At 36.5% G+C, this 20,078-nt stretch overlaps 1 protein-coding gene across 1 annotated transcript in view; it reads left to right on the plus strand.

Annotated features, from left to right (window-relative positions):
- COL25A1 (collagen type XXV alpha 1 chain) overlaps positions 1-20,078 on the plus strand; it is a 322,787-nt gene that overhangs the window by 185,635 nt on the left and 117,074 nt on the right. The window contains exon 5 of the mRNA XM_051616887.1: positions 9,369-9,386. Coding sequence (XP_051472847.1) covers positions 9,369-9,386 — 18 coding nt within the window. The remainder of the gene's footprint in view (positions 1-9,368; positions 9,387-20,078) is intronic.

Raw genomic sequence — 20,078 nt, forward strand, 5'->3', positions numbered from 1 at the left:
ATTATTTTTCAGCTGTGAAATATGCTTTTGAAAAGCTGTAACTATAATTTTTCTTGCATAGAACTCTTTGTACTCCCTTATTGTTACCATATGCGATGGGTTTTTGTAGTTCAGCCACTCTCTGAATAGCGAGGCGGAACAATTTCTCTTTTCCCAAATTGCCTACTTCTAGACAGAACTAGTCCATCTTATAATTGCAAAGGAGCTACTAGAGTATTCAGACTGCACGTAGAGCTTTTGCCTAGGAGTCTTCCAATCTAGAGTGATGCTGATCCAAGGAAACATTTTTGAGTCTCTACCTGCCTTTTCTGGTTTATTTTGGAATCTTTAAAACTGTGCCTTTTCTCCCATCTTCTTCCATTACAGATGATTTCCATCATCTAATTTAGCATAACATGGACACTAGAGCCACTTTGTGAAATTGTTAGCTTCAGGTCACATGTCCTTTTGTTTCTTGAAATTCAAATACATTTACATGTATGAAAAAAATCAAGCATTTTCTTTAATAAGACCAGCAAAATGTGTGTAAGATTCCTGCCAGTTCTGCTTAGCAGCTCACTTTTAGAACTGGCTTATTGCTTTAGATTTGCATGCTGCATATTTCTCTGTACTGAAAGCACTACACTTGACAGGTGGTTTAGAATATAAATTGGAATAACTTCTGATTATGTTCATGAATTTAAATCTTAGTAGTGAGAGCCTAGTATGGGCATGGTGTAGCTTTTCTGGCTGATGGAGGTGTAATCTGGTGCTGCTATTCTTCATTCTCTGGGTTTTATCAGGACCTTGCTTTCAAGTCTGTTGTATACTTTCAGCATGTGCTTTGAGATCCTTGTTGTCTTGGTAAAGGAAATGTTGTAGGAGTTTTTTGCCTTCTTCCCTGCTCTCCTCTCTTCTCCCTTTCCCTCCCCTTCCTTTTTTAACTTAATGTAGTTTTACCATTGAAATAAAAAGTCTGGTGTGCTGAGAAGGGGTTGTAGTTCAAATCTGGAATTATTAATTTTGCATCAGTGTTTTCAGGGTCTAGGAGAAGCAAGATACTGTTTCTGAAGGCTGAATGGGATAAAAGCTCTAGCAGTTCAGACGGGATCCATAAGTTTCTGGTCAAGAAGATCAAGCAGCCTAAGAGTGCTGTGAATTTTGTTTTGTTTTTAAAAAACCTTCATTTAAAACTCTAAATCTCTACTGTGAAAACACTTTATACTTACCTTGCAATCTCTAAGTGATGATCCATCTATCTGAGTGTTATGTCTCAGGCAGTAGCTAATAGGAACTGCTTGAGGGAAGAACTGAGGAAATTTTGAAATGGACTCTTTTGAAAGAGCCTCATAGTGCTTCATTTGTCTTTGTCAGTGATTTTGCTTTTTGTGGTAAAGGGGTTTTATACAGCAGGGTCATCATTCTCGTATTCTTGTAGCTCATTCTTTTCACAGTAAAGTTTTCTGCAGCCCAAATGATCAGGATTATTTGTTGTATATTTTTTTGTAATGTCCTGATTGCTGGTCACGAGGCTTGTTGTAGGTTTATTTAGTGCATTTTTTTTTCTCTCAGTCTTGGAGCAAATGACTTCTCTACCTGGACTGTTGGCTCATATTGCTCTTAACAGTAAATGCTTCCAGTCATTGAAAAAGAATCAATAATATTTCATCAGCAGGAGAAATGTAGCTATCTGACACGCTTATCATACTCATTGCCCTAAGAAAGATACGGAGATCTGTCATTTTAGTGGTATAATGATGAGGAAACCTGACAGTTCTGGGTTTTTTTGTTTGTTTTTGTTTGTTTGTTTTGTTTTGGGTTTGTTTGTTTGTTTTACTTCTGTCAATCTTGAATTAAACCAGGTGACTTGAAAAGACAATGTGTCATCTTTCACCTTACCTGAACTTAGTGGGGACAATCTGCAAACTTGCTGTTTGAAACAGATTTTCTTTTTTTCCACATAGGTATTTTTAAACTCAGTCAGAGATAGTAACTGGCATAGAGCTCATACAGCTGCTGCAAAGCTAAATTCCTGATTTCTTCTGAATCTACTATTGTAGATGTATTGACATAAGAGATTTCAGGCAGCTGCAAGTAACAATTTAACTGAATTTAACAATTTAAATGTCTTTAGTTTTCTAAAATGTTTTGCAGGGATTGTTATAGATGACAATGTATTTGGTACTTGTAAAAAAATCCATTCTAATCTATAGTAGCAGTTATTTAGAGAACAATCATTCTGTGATTCTGTGAAAGTAGTTTGAACTACACAGTGTGGAGCTCTGGAGGCAATCAAGTTTAAGTCGAAGATGGATTATAGTTTGAAGTATTTCTTCCAAAATGAATGAAAATATCCTTGAGTATTCTGTGAGACTTCCAGTGCAATCGTGTAATGAATTTCAATAAATATTGTCATATATAGGATTTTTCTCTGTGCATCCTGAAGTAGCCTTATGTGCTATTTCAGCTCATTTTTCACACCCAGTCTGCATCAGTTTTGAGAATTCTAATTGTTTCCATTGTTCAAAAGTGTTCTCTATCTCTTCCCAACACAAGAAAAAAAGTAACTGAGGAAAGAAGGAAATTACCATGTTTTGCTGTTAAACATTTACTATTTTTATAATGAAAGACTAATATTAATTTTCACACGAGTGGCTTACTATCTTCAGAGATATTTTTTTTTTCTCCTGGAGGGCAGTATATCTCAAGCAAATGTCTCTTTTTTTTTTCTCTTATGCTATGAAACAAATCCCGGAAGACTTTACTGAACTTCAGATCAAATAGTCCTAATACAAATGGAATCATGGGGAAGAATACCTGTTATTTTCAGTTGTGAGCAGGTGCTTCTCTTCAGCCTACTGGGAGTTTCTGATTCATTTTTACTGAGAGTCTTCAAGATGCTACACATAGTCCTTTAATTCAAGTGCAGAAGCTATGTAGCCTGAATAAAGAGCTGGCAAAAACTTAACGGTAGTTAAAATGCCTATCATTGTGAAAGAAACATTCCCTGAAAACGGTTTATATGCAAAATCCAAGCATCGCTACAGCTGCAAGTGCTGTTGGCTGGTCCCTCTAAGCCAACAGTTTGACCTTGTAATGAAATTCCCTTCTACAAATACTTGTATAATTATTTTCTGTATTCATACGAATAATTAAATCTTTGGGGCTAAGCTTGCAGTAGACCAAATGGTTAAATTTAGCTGTTGGTCCACACAGCCCTCTGGGGAACTTTATATATTTACCATGACCTTACTCTTGAGTGTTTTAACTGGTCATAACTGTAGTTTGCTTCCTAGAAGCAAATATATTCATAGCCAGAGTTCAGCTCAGCCTTCGTTTTTGCACCTGCAACAGACTGTGTGTGTAAACATTGCTAGATAAATATCCTCTAGTACAGAGTTAGAAAAATCTGGGAAAGCTACTAATTTGCAGGCCTGCCTCGATTTTTGGGGCATTCAGTACCACATTTAAACATTTGCTAAATGACTATGAGAAAATTAGTAAGTGCTGCGTGTGTGGGATAAAGAGATGCTGAGGAAGCACAATAATAAAAGCTGTCCTCTTGATGCACTGGAAAGTGTTGCTTTATTTATTGGATACAAGGGAAAAACCATTCAGAGAGAGCATTTGAAAGATATTATAGGTCATGCTTACAGTCACATCCTTTCCCAGGACATTAGCACATAAAAAAGGTAGTGGTCATGCAGATAAGCAAGATGCTGGTGACCTACTTTACTCTCAACATGTCATCTACTAATGATGTAACAGGAAACCACAGTAAGAGCTGGAGGGAAGGAGAGTTAAGGGGTGTTTTTCCTGTAGGGCTGCCCAGACACAGTAACTTGTTATTGGATATGACAAGTAGGCTAGTGCACAGGCTTCTTAGAAAGCAAATAATGTACCAAAAATACTGAGTTTCACAAAATGTACATCCAGCTGATGTCCTCTTTCATACTAAATATGTCTGGAGTTTTTGGCAGAATCCCTGGTCTAGGCTTGGAGAGGACAGATAGCTAGGAAACTCTACGGATTGATATGGTGTCACTTTTTCTAGCATTTATTACTTTCTTGATAGCTGGTTGAACTGGCATGTTCATACAACTATAGGACCTATCAGTAATAGTGCAGAAGGTAGGAATACACACTTCTGGGTCAGCCAAATCCCTGCAGACCTGATTTAGCCTAACCTATTATGCTTCAAGTTTTGCTCACAAGCCAAAGCAGTGATCAGAAAGGGGACCAAAAGTATCAAAGATAAAATGGATCAACAGAAAAACGGGAGATGGGTTATGTGCTCTCTTCTCAGCAACAGTGATCCAAATCAAGCAGTGTGAGCTATCAGTCCTAAGAGGCCATATACCCTAGGGAAGGCAGTTTTTAGAGAGAGCCTCTGGAGCTCCAGGGGGAAAGTCTGGTTGCAGTGCCAGCACTCAAGAGAGAACCACTCCAGCGGATGTAAATTAGTGCCCCTTTCACATGGGAAGAATAGCTAAGAGCTCACACTTTCAGGCTAGAAGAGGAATTTGATGGCAGAAACAACTCCTCTGCCTGCTCATTGTCAGTGGAAGATAACTTGACTGTTCACTTGTCAAAAGACATAGCAATTAATAATAAAATTTAAAATTAATCCAGCTTTCTCTAGCCCTCTTCTCTCTCCTGTGATCACCTAAATATGCAGCTACAGAAACAGTTACTGAATTACAACAGCATACATCCACGTTAAATCCTTTCTAGAATTTTCATCCTTATCACTGGTGTCCACCTCTGGACTCTGAAGGAAATAAATGCTTTATAAAGTATCAACAAGGAAAATTCTGTTTCCCCAGGGTAAAAAAAAAAAAAAAAAAAAAAAAAAAAAGGCAGGTGTCCTGGTCCAAAGTGTAGTTGGAAATCTTTAGTACCTCAGGGAACCATGTAAGCTAAAGTTTCAACTATCATTATTATAAGGTTAATTTAAATACAGATTACTTATGAGATTGTGTTTTTCATCTTCAAACCAAATGACAAGCGCATTCAGTAAATTGGCTATTCTGTTTTCTCATTTATTTAAAGAAAAATACACAAGCCAGATGCATTATTTCATATGTTTGGTTATTTTGTGCCACTGTAATTTGCCAAACTAACCATACCTTGGTTGCATGTTGAACCTGTCTCTTGTTAAACACCAGGTATTGCCTGGCTACTTCCCACCATGTTGTTTCTGTTAATTATGTCTTAGGCCTCCTTCTTTTGTTGTTTCTTTTCTGTGTTTTCCTTCTCAAAATATCTTTATGGTATTACATTTAGCTGTTGACATAGATTTATTCATCTTCTAAAGCCCACAGTGTTCCCTGAGTCTGTATATTTTTCCGCATCTTCAGTGTTCCTCTGTTTTAACTGTGCCATTTTGTTTTGACTTTTGATTATCCCAGGGTCCGATTGGTATGGATGGAAAGCTGGTAGGTGATTTGTTCAAAACCAGTCTAATTTAGGCCTTAGACATATTCCCTCTTTGCTGTTTCATTGCTCATGCTGAAATACCTCTTAATCACATGTTGGCTTCCTTCGGCCAAACTGCATTCAACCTCAGTAGCATGGATTTTAACAGAGTGCTGAAAAGCCACCTCAGTCTTTTGTGTCTATCCAAGGAAACTGAGGTCAGCCATGCTACTCCTGCTTCATCATAAGTTTCCATCTGGATTAGATTGGAAGAAAGATGTTCCTACTTGGGTGCTCTCTCCAGAGCACGCTCCACAAGGGTAGTTTGGTTACACCTTTCAAACAGCAGGATAATATTTCTGACCACATACCTGTGGCTTTTGCTGGTTTTCTTTTTCCACAGATTCTTAGGTTTTGTGTTTTAATTTCTCTGCTTGGATTTTGTTGGCTAATTAGATTTGAACAGCCCCATATCTCATTTTAAACACATTTGTATGCTATCCGAGATACTCTTCAGGGAGGTGCTACTTGAATTAAGCTGAAATAACATTTTATATAATGCAGGGGTAAATATATTTGTATACATTTGTATATTCATAAATTTGGATGTACAAACCTGGAAGTTTATGTTCTGAGTTCTTTAAATAATAAAATAATGCAAAAGCTGTGAAAAAACAGTTTCTGCTCTTTCTCCTGCTATTGGTTTTGCTCCCTCTCTTTTTCTCTTTTTCCATGACACCCCTTTTCTTTGATACCCTGACTACATTTCCCCCTTGTCCTTTCATTTGCTACCAGCTCCATTTCCTCTGCAAGTTCAACTTGCTAACTTGCAGCATCTGCTTTCAGTTTGTCCTCTAAAGACTTTTTCATGTGCTCCTTGGTGTGTCTTTGTACTGTTGAGTAGCTTTTCTGCAATGTTTACAACCTCCAGTCATAGCATCATAGTATCATAGGATGGTTTGGATGGGAAGGGATCTTAAAGATCATCTATTTCCACCCACCCTGCATGGGCAGAGACACTGAAATACAATGATCAATTACTGGTGTTGGGTCTGATCTATAAATGCATGTGAAGAATAGAAGTCAGCTGGTAGCTACAACCAATTAATCAATTAGAGAAATACTTCCAGCTTAAATATTTTAATCCACAAGTAAAAAGCATTTGGAACAGTTTATGCAGCAGTAAGGCAGAGTGATTTCAGCAATCCTGGAGCCCTTTTGGGAACACGAGCATATTAATTGAGATTGAGCTTGCTCCAATGAGTTATACTACCAGATTGTATTAGTGTTAGAGGGTTTTTAATGGACACAAAAGTAACTCACAGAGCTTTATTCCTGACCCTTTCACAACGTACTAAAGTGAGAGGCAGACTGTCAACAGCCCCTTTTTCCTGTGTCACACTTTGAATTGTTGTTGTGTGACAATGACCCAGAAGGTCAGTATTGTGATGACTCTTTGTACCTGTACTTTTGTAAGCAGAGCTGATGAGTTCCATAATACAGTACTCACTGCATCATCTCATTAGTGTCACTTACTGAATCATTAGTGAGAAGGGAAAATTGCGCTGTAACTGTAGTAGCTAGTATCTAAGACTACACAAAAATATTGAAGGATTAGGAACTGAGAAAAACAAACCAGAAAATAATTACCTTCACTAATTCAAAGTTCTTTCCATGTTCATGGAGTTCATAGCCAACAGGATGAAAAAATCCTGCTGTGAGTACTTTTGTATTCGGCTTTATAGATACAGCATCTACCATGTGGACACTTAGTAGCCTGTATGTCTAAGTTAGACTGAACAAAAAAGTCAGTTTTCAAGTCTTACTGTTTAAATATATATATATATTCTGTTTATTTGCTTTCTACAGCTTCAAATCAACATTTTGTTGAAACAAGTCCACAGTTTCAGACTTCCACTTAATCTTTTAAATATATATATATATATCTTGGAGACATATTTTCATCAAAACATATTGCAACTTTAGGTAGACTTGTGAAACAAACGAATTATGTATTTTTGGATATAGAAGTTTGCAGACGTAGGTCTCAGTGTAGTTAATTTCTAGAAATTTACTGTACAGGCTGCCCAATACTGCATCAGTAAGCAATTCCTGATGATTTTAGGATCAGATATAGCATATAATATCTTAAAACCTGCTGTGATCAGAACAATGATGTAAAGGCTGACTGCTAGGGGGTCCCAATGGCACTTGTTAACCCAGTGTGATATGTAACTTCATAGAACTGACCAGTTCAGAAAATTTTACTTCATATTACAACTGTCAAACCTCAGCCAGTATTTTTTTGTCTGAAAACCTCTATGGTGCAGTGTTGTTGTAAGGAGCTTATACAAAACTGCAACGTCTGCAACAAGGAATGCTTTATGTTGTCTTCAAGTGTAAGGATTAGATAGCCATGATAATTTTGTGTTTTACCATATAAATGTTCTTCTGTAACATTATTTCTAATATTTCTTACAGTTAAAAAAAAAAACACCTTTAAAAACTTGCATGTGAATTAATTTTTTTTTTCTGGTTTTTGATTTAGGATAAAATTTCTTATTAGTTACTAAAAGAAGCATTTTTCTTTAGCTTCTTTTCTTGTGCATAATAGTTCCCAGTTGAAATGCTTTCTCCTTGCTACTCCCCTTTAAAATCCTGCAGAATTATGGAATGGTTGAAGTTGAAAGGAAGTTCTGGAGATTATCTGGTCTAACCTGTGTGCTAAAGCAGAGACATCTAGAGCAGGTTGCCCAGGATCATATCCAAATGCGTTTTGAGTGTCTCCAAGGATGAAGGCTCTACGATCTCCTTGAGCAACCTATGCCAGTGCTTGGTTACCCTCAAAGCAAAAATGTGTTTCCTAATGTTCAGACAGAAAAGTTTTAACTCTGTGTAGCACTACTTTATATCTAAAAATAAAGACACTTTATGAGAGATCTCTGTAATCAGTTGCTCTCAGTGATAGAGATGTAATTTCCATTCAACTGAAATATTACTGAACTGCCATAAAATGCTACAAGCTAAGCTAGCCCTAGGAGTTTACGAAATTCTCTCTTTATAGGGAGAAATATAGAAATACTTGTCTCTTTCTTACAGTGTGAGCTGATTGAGTGCTTGTAGTTCATGGTCACAGCTACTACACTCTTTTGTAATATAATTCTGCTTATATTATGCAAATAATCTGGAATGTATGGGCTAGAATAATTGATGACTTCCACTAGCTTTCCTAGGCTAGAGACCTTAGCAGTAGGAAGGCTGCTTTGTAAGGGCTCATAGGAACAGGAGATACATACACCTCCTCCTTGTGCAGGGGGTGCCTCTATTTGGCAGGGATGGTCCAAATGTGGTGATAATAAATAATGTGTCAGCTACCTCTTGAGCTGACTGGCAGGGGCTCATCTACAGCTGATGTACTGGTTTAAATATTGGTTTAAACTTGCTTAAAACTGTGGTGCTTGCAGCAATGGCAAAAAGACTGTTGTTTGCTCAGCAGTGTGTTTCTTCAGTTTTTAGACTTTTTCACTCAACAGTCAGTAATTACCACTTTGTTGAAACATAAGAGTGAGCATACTAGAGAACACCTACTATTATATACTAGAGAATACCCAATACCTACTTCTAACTCAGCTCAGCATCTGTAGATTCTTTTTCCATTGAGAATGATTACATTATTTCTTTCTGTATTTTCCAAATTGTATTGTTCTGAGTACCTAAAGTATTAAGTTTCTCAAATGCATGTTCAATTATGTGTGATTGTAATTTATTTCTGGAATCGGTTAATTGCAAGAAAGTTAATCAATTTGAATTAAAATATTCAAATCCAATATAGACTTAAGAGTGCAGAATCTGACTTTAATATAAGTTTTTTGTTATTTCCTTATTAAATAATACTGTAAATATTTGCTACTATTTAAGGAGTTAATTCTTGTCAAAACTTTTCATAACCTTATCTTTTTCTTGTTTTTCAGGGTCAGCCTGGTCCTCAAGTAAGTGCCATCTTATTTTCCTACATCAATTTAAGCTAAATACAGGGCACACCAAATTCAGGTTATCTACAAAGTATTTTGATGTTTTGTTTTGTTTTTAATCCTACTGTAATAAGCTGGAAACTGGTAACCATTGCATAATTCAGTAAGGCAAAAATTTCCCAAGAGAGAAACTGGGCCCCCCATATGGTTGTCTGAGTTCCCTCAGCTGTTTGACCAGATGGTGGGGTTAACAACATAATACTGAATGAAGCAAATCTCCTACCTATGACTTGAAACTTTGCCACCTAACTTTAAAGCAAGATAAAATAACTCAGCAAATGTGTAGCAAATGCAGTACTTCAACTGCTTGTTAATCACATGCTAATAATGCTGATATAATCCAGGCAGCCCTCAGTTATTTTAAATATTGCACTGCTACCTATTTTGATGAATTCTATACACTGCTTTGAATTAGTTTGGCTTTATTTAAGAATAGTAGAACTTTATCTTGTAAGCTGTAATTGAAGATGTAGCAATCTAGGGATCTAACTTTGGTTCTAAGACAACGATTGACCAGCAGAAAGGAAGCAGTAGGTTTAGCAAAAATTATTTGAGTTAAAGAGCAGTGTAGAAATGTGGAAGAGCAAGGAAATAGGGGGTGGAGAAGCCAATAGCAAAGCCAACCTTACTGAAATCAGTTGAAAAAATCCACTTTTTGCATTGTGGGAAGTAAACCCTGGTCTGTGGGACCATCATTGCATAAGTGAGTTGCCTGATGCAGGATGTCTGTGAGGGCCTTATGTATTTCAAAATCATACTTGAAAGTCAAAGCTTTACAGCCTTATTGACTAATAATTTTTTAAGTTAAGATTTTCCTTACAGGAAGCAAGCATTTTCTTCAGATGTTTTTGTTTCTAATCATAATTTTCTGTTGAAAGGCAATTTGTGTTACAAGTCCTCACCCCACTCAGTTTGAATGCCTAGCATCCTTGCAGTGCCAGGCTACATTTAATGTATTGTATAAGTAGTCCCTAGGATACTGGAAATGACCTCTCCCTGTAGCACTTATGTTTCACAGTAGGCTCTTGATGTATGGCCTACACAGAGAGGTATCTTCAGCCTCTGTGTTGCTGGGGGACACTGAAGAGAGAGACTGTAATTCCATGTGGCATTCTTGCTCTGAACAAGCTCTGTTGAGGACCTGAGGCTGTTACTTTAGCCTGCAGGCTGCCCTCTAGTTGATGTTGACTTGTGCTGCCACCCATGTCTTTTCCCTCTGGATTTGGTCCCCTACCTCCCACATTTTGGTTGCTTGGAGAATGTCTCTTAATTGTAAACAGCATCTCAGCCTTTGGAGCTACATGAAGTGCCCTGAGGTAGCTGAAGGCAAAGAACCGCAGTGGAGAGGACAGTGTTCAGTGCAGCTTCAAGGACAGAAAGGCAGAGACATTCTTGTCACGATTGTAAGAGCAGTGGGGTGCAAACTATAGGAAAAACCCTCTAAAAATTCTGGCCTCCCCAGTTATGTCGACTTCTTGTGCCCTGAATGATTGTACAGAAACAGGTACATGGTACTAGGACCGATAAGACTTAGGATGGGAATTCTTACATCCTAACTTCACTAGTTCCTCCTAGCAGAAATGCTCATATCTGTGCCATTGCCATTTTTCTGAGCAATGCTTGCCGTTGTTCTTAATACTGCCCTGTCCCCCTTTTCAGCTAAAGATGCTCATATTGTGGCTGGAGGATATATATGTGCTCAGTCATTTTGACTGGCTGATTGAATCCAGGGATAATTCTTGCAAGGGCACTGTGAAGGAAGTCATAATGGTATGAGACAGTCAGAGCAGCAGTCAGTTCTAGATTAGGATTCCTAAACCTAGAAGCTTGCGTGGAGGTGTTGACAAATGGAATGTGTAAATACCCCTCATAGTCACTGAAGGTTGAGTCAATACTCAGAGCACCTAGAGACCTCTTCAGCTCATGGTAAACTCCTAGGGCTCAATTACTTTCCCTGCATACAAGCATTTGTTGCTACATGAGATGATTAAGGGTCTCCAGCCTCACCTGTGGCTGTTGTATGTTCAAGGGCTGAAGTCTGTGTTGGACCATTGTTGAGTCTGTCAGTCATGGGCAGCTGTCTCAAATAACTAGGGAACCTCTCACATATTGCATATTTGTGCCTCTTAATTATAGATTCTGATTATAGGCAGCTACTGAACCTAATAACCATTCTGCTGGACTGCTTTCTAGTCTCTGTTGACATCTACATGTCTTAGGCAACCACACACAGACTGTACATCTAGACGTCTTTCCTCTTTAACTGAAACCCAGATCCAGGTAACTTCATGGGACAGTGTAAAAATGTTGAACTCTGTGGTTGAAAGTCTCAAGACTTAAAAAAGTTATTTTAAAAGTGTAGGTAGATAAATTGTTCACATGAAGATAAAATAAGTCAACCCTCTCCCTCAACTTCTCATTAAAAAAACTTTGCAGAAATATCTGTCACCTCTGCCTGTCAGTAATTTCCCCAGTCTTAATTAATAATAATTAGCTGTGTCCATGAGAAATCCAGAACTAAAAGCACTGGTCAGTTTGGTTAGTAAGTAAACGTTTCCTGGCTTCAAAGATCACAGTTTCTACACTGACAAAAGAAGCACTTAGAAAGTTTTTGATGTCATAGCTATATAAGTCTACACTAAGATCAAAGATAAATTCTAATCCTTTTTTATATTTAGTGTTTTATTAACACACATTCTATTTTGTTAGGATTTTCAGAAAAGTGCACCACTAAATTCACCCAACACGTACATAATTATTGGGTACAAATACACATTCATGACAAATCAGTAACACCTTCTACATTTTATCTTTGTATTTTTACTGTATTTCTTTATAAATAAACCACAAAAGATAATTTTGTTTCTTCTTTTCCTGTTCTAAGTAAAAAGCAGCTTTATTGCAACCCACAAGTATTTTTTTTCAGAAAAAATGCATGGCTCTGTTGTGTCTCTGACAGGTAGAGACCATGATCAATAGCTAAACAATTTCTAGCAGAACCTATAAAAAAATAAAGTACCTTTTGATGATTTGGTTTTCTGTTTAAAGAAAAAGTTGTTTCAAATACTGTGTAAACTGAGTTTCTTTGTAGAAGAGCAAATAATAACTTTTTAAATATTTTTGCTAAAACTTAAATTCCGGCTTTTAGTGACCCCAAAGAACACCTGATTTTTCTTGTTTAGAATGTAAGTATGTATTTAGATTAACTTGTACCAGAAAGTTTTATTTTCCCAGTGAATCTACACAACCAAATTCTGCCCATATTTCTCCTATTTCATACAATGGAAGTGTTCCTGTCTGTCAAAGAACAGAGGTTAGCTTTTAAAGTTAATTCCATAAGGAATGTACCATCTGGCTAAAGCAGAAGGCTTAATGTTTTTAACTTTTTTTGTTGTCTAGAAGTCAAGCTTGTTTAAATATTAGAAAACAGTGTATTTAGTATTATGGTAAAGGATGACAAAAAGATCCTTTATGAAATCCTGCTTAAGTAAAGCTATCAACAATTAGAAATGTAGGGCAGGGTGGGGTTTTGATGTGACTTTGTCTCAGTCAGCCAAGTGGTTTTTTTCCTCATGGCAATACCCTCTCCCTGGCCTATCTCTAAGGCAACATGCTTCTTCTCATGTCAGCATGCACCATCACTCTTTGGGTGGGACTTTGAGACAGAGCAGCCCCACAGAAACTTCTCCCTTCTCTTTGGCAGCCATTCAAATCTGCATCAAAAATGGACAAAATACTAATGACTGATACTTGTTTTCATGAGATTCTTGTTTTCCTGGATGTGAAATGTCTGTGGAAGTGATGCTCTTTCAATCTGATGTTTTCCAGTGCTGCGTGCATGATGCAAGGTTACTATAGCAATTCTGGTGACAAATGTATGTGTGTGTCTTTTTCACCATCAAGCTTCAGGGGATGTGACTGGAACATTTTTAATTTCTGATGGCAGAGATTCTAATTCATGATTAGACAGACTGTTACTGGCTTGTGCTGTCAGCAGAGCTGGTGGGAACCATTTTAACTTCTTATTTTCTGGTTTTTGTCAAGGCCTGAGAAAAATAGCCAGCAGGACACAGACCATAGTTTTTGAGTTGGTTTGGATGGCAGCAGTGTATGTAAGAGGTTTGTTTATCACTTCCTAGAGAACACTGTGATGGTAGGGAGAATCCTTGATCTTAAAATAAATTAGTATCTGACAGCAAGAAGGAGGGGAAAGTGATTGTGTAAAGAAAGTGCGTTTTAAGTCCTGCTGAGTTTCCCTTTCACCAGCACACCAGGATTTGTTAAATATTCCTCTCAGTTAGCATATGCCACTCAGTACTGGGGTGGTTGTTAAGGTCAAATGATGGTGTTTGTGGTTTTAAGCTATGGGCGAAGTACAGAATATATCTTGGTGACTAATGCTGCAAGTTGGTCTCTGCCTCTCAGACCTTTTATAGTTGGACATGCTTCTTCTGTTCTGATCACCATATATTGAGGTTTAAGCTCCATGTTCTTTCTTCCCAGCAGTTTGCCTTTAGGAAAGCCTAGAGTCTCTGTTTGTGTGGAGAATGAGGGAAGGAGAAAAGAAATACACTTATGAAGGACAGACTCAGCATAACGCTGGAGAAATAGGTCATTCCCTTGAGATACACAGTGCAGTAAAGTTAATGCTCCTGAGAGAGTCCCAGAGAATCCTATCAGCTATTCACATGCTAGAGAATGATCTTGTGGCATGTTTGTTCTTGTAGCATCAGATACCCTAATCTCATTTGTAAAGTTCTCATCCTGCTGAAGGACTGTCTGACTCAGTTTGAATAAGAAAATGTTAGTCTGCTTTTGAGTTACAAGTTGCAGGTCAAATTTGCCATCAAACTTGTAACATTAGTTTGTTAACAAGGAACAGGTACAGTCACTCATTTTTTTGTTTTCTAAGCAAATACGGAGTGATGTTATCTTTGTTTTATATATTTACATATGTGTGTTTGCACTTCGTCAGATGTCATCAGGCCATTATTTCAGTGTAGGTTATGAAATTCCGTCAAAAAACTTCGTGCATCTTAGTTTCTTCTGAATTTTGTATGTAAAACTGTGGTTACTTATACAGAAATCAGAATATGTGTAAGAAGTTGATGTGAATTCACGGGGGGATGCACCCTATTACTGTGATCTTTCATTTAAAGGGAACCAAATACCATTTGCATCTAATGATTTGGGTTCTGGTTGTTTTTGGTTTTTTTCTGAAGTGTCTTCACTAGCATGTAAACAGTGCAAAGAGCCGTGCCCTAGGAACGTCTGATGTCAGTGGGTGTTGAAGGCAGCAAAACAGATCCTTGACATATTGTTGAGGCACGTACTGTAATTTAAGGAGGAAACATAATTTCATATGGGAACTAATAGTTTGTTAGGCTTTGATAAAGGACAAGTACAGAAAGATAATAACTAACAGGTTTATTTATCTTTCAAATAAATTCTTCCAAAATGAGTATGAAACATTTGTAGTTTTTAAGTTTTCATATTCATGCCACACATTTCCTCCCAACTACTGTCATCAAGTCCAAACTAAGTAGTTGTACCTGTGAAAATAAAAACAAGCTTGGGCTCAGCCTGAGAGCTTGGGTTCTTATACAGCAGTAGAAATAAATGATTGTAGTATCTTTTAAAAAATAATTAGTCTCATCTAATGGCCAGGGAGACATGGAAAGACAGCCAAACACAGTATCTGAAAGTGTTTCTTATTTGCATCTGTACCAACAAGACCAAACACTTGATCCCATTTCTGCTAATAACATTTTGCTATTAATTTTGAGATCAGAAATTAATCTTAAATTGAGGGTATTATTTAAGTAAAGAAGCTGGTACTAGTTCTTATATGTATTCAGCTGGCTGAGCTTTACCACTTGTTTACCATTTTTCTTTCTCTCTAAAGCTGTCATAGAATTCCTTAGCTTTATTGAAATTCTGTGATCTCTTTAGGAAACATTGGACCCATATTGACTTGTGAACCTGAAAGAACAAATGCCATCATAATGGCTTTTCTTTTTATGCTAGTTGCCAGATAAGAAGCAAAGATCTAGTTCTTGTCTTCTATCAGGTTTATGACCATATAGCTCAGTCATTTGGAACCACATCAGAGAATGTAGGAGGACAAGTCATGCTCAAAATCTGGTTTACTGTCTGATGTGTACATAAATGTTTATGATACAAAAGATGCAAGAAAAATATCTTCCCAGAAGGAGTTAATGTATTGAATTGTTTTAAAGTATGTTGCTTTCTCAGCTTTGTACGTAGTAAAGCAGAAGTTAATTTTTTGAAAAGGAATTGATGACAACAAGCAGCACTTTTACAATATAAAACACTTCAGTTGCCCGTGGTAGACTTATGTAGATGTCTAAACCGTGCTAGCTGTGAATGTTAAATGCCTCTGCAGCTAAACAGATGGCATGAGTGCAAATAAGAGGATTCTTTCTTTTGTGAAGAAGAGAGCACAGGATTGGAGATTTAAGGGCAAATTATATTGCGCTATCAGTTGTTCTAAGACTAAATAAGCACCACATATAATTTAAAAAGCCCAAGGGGATTAAATTCCAGCCATCAATAAGGAAAATTATTGTAGCATTGGATATTATGCTCTGCTTCCAACATGTTTTTTTACTAGTCTTTTTCCACCCTTTTGGTAGGATTTGTGAAGGAGCCTCTAATGGCAGATTAATGACTTCCCTACAGTCCCCTGCTAAGTGAACTTAGCTGGGGATAATCAGACTTGTTAGAGCTCTGTTCATTTAATGTCAGATGGCCAAAGCAGAGGCCAGACTCTTACCCCAGCTGTGCAACTGTGTTCTCTACCCTGATCTGCATGCTTTTGATTATTATTTCAGTAACTATCTCTGGAAATCTTGTGCTAGAATAGCAAGATGTTCAAATGTTTCCATGTCACTTCCTGGAACTGGTAATTTATTTCTGATTTCTTTACCTGACTCAGAAAACGATCAGATTTTAAAATATGTTAATTTAACAATTACCCATTCAAATTTAGCCTTTAATTAAAAAAAAACCACAGATGGAAAAATATTCATTGTGCAGAATTCCATGGGAAGGGCTCTTAATGCATAGTAATATCAGCTCTGGATGCCCTTGAAAACTAGGTTCTGTTATTATAAAGGCAGCTTATTTTACTAGACTATAAGATCTTCCTCCAGTTGCTGTATACAATAGATTAAGAAAGCTTGGAAGATGGATTATTGGAACACATTTTTAGAACTTGATCCTTTCATTTCATAATTCACATAGTGACCATTTATGGTACTGTTGCTCTGAAAAACAAGTCCTAGAACAAAAAAATAATGAGAAGAAAATAAAAATTTAAAATAAATAAATAAATAAATAAACCTCAAACCTAATGTATAAAACTCTAAGATAAAACATGAAGGAAAGCTTTGTATTTGTAGGGTGTTACCAACTTTTCTTTCTAGTTGCCTCATTAATTTCTGAAAATAATTGTTTTTGATTTAATAAAATAAACATGAAAGTCTGATTCACTCGTTACATATGCTAACATAAATGTTATTGGCAATCACATTCTCATTCCATCTATTCCTCTAGAAGCTGCAGCTGTCACCAGGGCATACTAGATCTTCTAACAGCAAGTGAAGAACTGTGAAACAAAAATTACTTGTAATCCTTAATTTGGTATAGCATTGCTTGGCTTAACGGAGTACATATGAGTGCAACAAAGCAATTGCAACCCTCGTACTGCGGTTCCATTATGAGATGTACAAAGAGTTGTCAAATATAATTAAGAACTCTGAAATATTTCTTCTATTACTAAATCATTTCTTTATCAAATGACCTTTGTGTTTTCTTCATCCTGTTCTACAGATGGCAGAAATACACTAGTGTGTTCTGTGTTTTATTAGGAATTATGTCAAAGCAAAGTATTGCACTGTGCTCAAGAATATTATATAGTATTTTACTATCCCCCTGCACATGTTTTTAATTCGATATTAAACTCCTACTGGCTTATTGTTTTTACTGATCCTCATGCTGTATTTCAGCTTTGAATTCCAGTTCAATTTGTTACAGATCCCAGTACTTTTGCTAGCTTTAAGAAAAGTAAAATTAATGAAGTTACAAAAAATGTCTATTTCACGAAGCTTATGGTGACTTAATGATAATACTGTGATAACTAAGTCTTTCACAAGATTTGCAAAATATCAGTTTCCTTGATGTGACCCATTATCAGTCTGGAGCCCTGGTGATTTTCTGTGCTGGAAGCCTGGAATTCCTGCAAAGACTTGGACTTGGGAGATTTGGATGTCAGGGAGCCAGATGGAAGCTTCAAAATTTTTATTTTCCATTATAATATGACACATTCCTCAATTGAAATTTGATTTTGAGCAACCTTAGGTGTTAGCAGAAATACTTCAGGTTCTTCATATTGAATTTATGCTAGCATGAAGAGATCTCATGATATGCTATTCTCTCCTGTAAGTACGGGTCAAGTTTGGAGGAGAGAAAGAAGTAAAAAATAGAAAATGCAGCAATTCCTTTCATTGCAGTGTTGTGTGTACTGCCAGTAATGTTAGTAATGATCATGACATGGAAGTGTCCATTCTGTTTGTGAGCTTTAATCCAGAGTTCTACATTTGGAAAAAGCTTTGGCTGTCCCTGCAATAGCATACGAGTTTCTAATAATCTTTTTGCTTAGATCCGTCAGTAACATTCAAGAGTTGTGACCTGCTGAGAAACATGGAAGAGAATCACGTATTTTCAGAAATACAATCCAGTTGTATTGCACAGTATGTCTGTTAGTGATCATTTGCCAAAAAGAATGAATATCCATTTAAGTGTACATACACATATGTGTGTAATTTCCTCTGAAGATGTTCTGAATTTTGTAGACCAAACTATTAGTCTTGAGGAGAAAACTGTTTTGTTTTTAATAAACTTTATGTTGTCTTAAATTGCTTCCTGTATAAAGAAAGATGTTGCCAACCTGAAAGGTTACAAAAATATCTACAGTCATCTCACATTTATACATGCCTATGTATAAAAGTATATGAAAGTTTGTAGTTGATACTAAAAGTCCTTTGTATTTAACCAGTGTTTCAACTCAAACTTTACGAATCTGAATAATTCTCAAAACAGTTCTATGAAATATGTCATTGCAGTTTTCCCCTCTTGTAGATAAAGAAATTGAGGAAGATAAATGAAAGATTTAGTTCTTCTGCTAGCCTTTGTTTGTCTTATTATAACACATATTTTATGTGCTATTTTCCTGGACTTTTATTTCCATATACTTACTGAATTAAAATAAATTAATCTGTGATTAAGGGTTGACACATGCCTAACAGGACTATTAGTTGCTACAGTGTCTTTGCCTCTTTTAGCGATGACTTGTAGCTAGGATAGTTTGGAGACATTAGCAGGAACCTAGTACTTACAGGTTGCCTCAAGTGGACTTATGCAGTGTAGCTTTTATCATTACTTTTCTCAGGCACTTCTTGTAAAAAGGCTTGTTTGGGTACCAATGGTGCCTGGCATGCACAGGAACCCTTAATGGGACTACAGGATGTGCAAGGGGAGGATAGGAAAGGAAGAAGGGTAAGATCCTCAGAGAATTGTATGTTGATATTTCACTAAAAGGTTTTTCCCAAGCATTAGCGTATCCTCAAATTAATCCTAGGTTGTGGAGTAATTTCATTGCTCTTAATCTGTGAACATTATACAGCAATCTCAGAGGCCTTTCTGTCCCTTGGGCTATATTTTACACAGCTGTGGGTTTATATTAGTAATTAACTGCCATTTTCTTTTAACCATTCATTATTTAAGTAACTTAACACACCACTTCTTTTACAGTAGCATTTTATAGTAGCATTACCAGACAACACTAAAAGAGTATCTAATTTATTTAAATTTTTTGGCATTCTACTACCTTACATTCTCAAGTGTATCCTACACTGAGTAGTACAGTTTGGAAAATAAAAAAAAGTATGTATGGATGACATGTCTTTAAAATAGTGAATTAAACTCAGAGCATTGCTATTGAAACAAATCTGGATTCACCACAGTAAATGAAAGAATGGAATTCACCTCCTCTGTTTAAAAGTCTGTGTTAAAATCCATTTGCTGAAATTAAGTTTAGTGTTGAAATACAGCAAATATATCTTGGCTGCAACATCGTTTTTGTATGTGAGGTATCCAGTTTTGCTCATTTACACAAGTTCAGCCTTTATTGCTTAATGTAAGTATGCCTTGATATGATAGCAGATTCTTTGAAATATAATCCAAGTGCTTTCAATAACAAATTTTGGGTTGTCTTTAATTTCTTCCATAGAGAGAGATGGGGAAATAGAATAATCTACAAAAACAAAATTAAATTAGTATGGGTCACAACAATAAAGTTGTTGGGTTATTTTCCTTGAATCACTTTATTTTTATTGCACCAGCTGCCTTGTTTTGAAACTAGTCCTTTCTTTTCAACTAGATGAACTGAGAGTTTTTTAAGTATTTTTAAAAATTAGGGTATTGTGTTTATGGGTGGGGGTTTTTTTTGTTGTTCCCTATGCAGCAGGTTTTTTGTACCCTATGCAGCATCTGTTAATGAAGTATACAAATCTTGACCAAATTGCCAGTTAAAGGAGGATCTGCGTGGTAGATATTTGCTTGCTATTT

The sequence above is a fragment of the Apus apus genome, chromosome 4 (assembly GCF_020740795.1).
Source record: "Apus apus isolate bApuApu2 chromosome 4, bApuApu2.pri.cur, whole genome shotgun sequence".
In the NCBI taxonomy this organism is placed as follows: Eukaryota; Metazoa; Chordata; class Aves; order Apodiformes; family Apodidae; genus Apus; species Apus apus.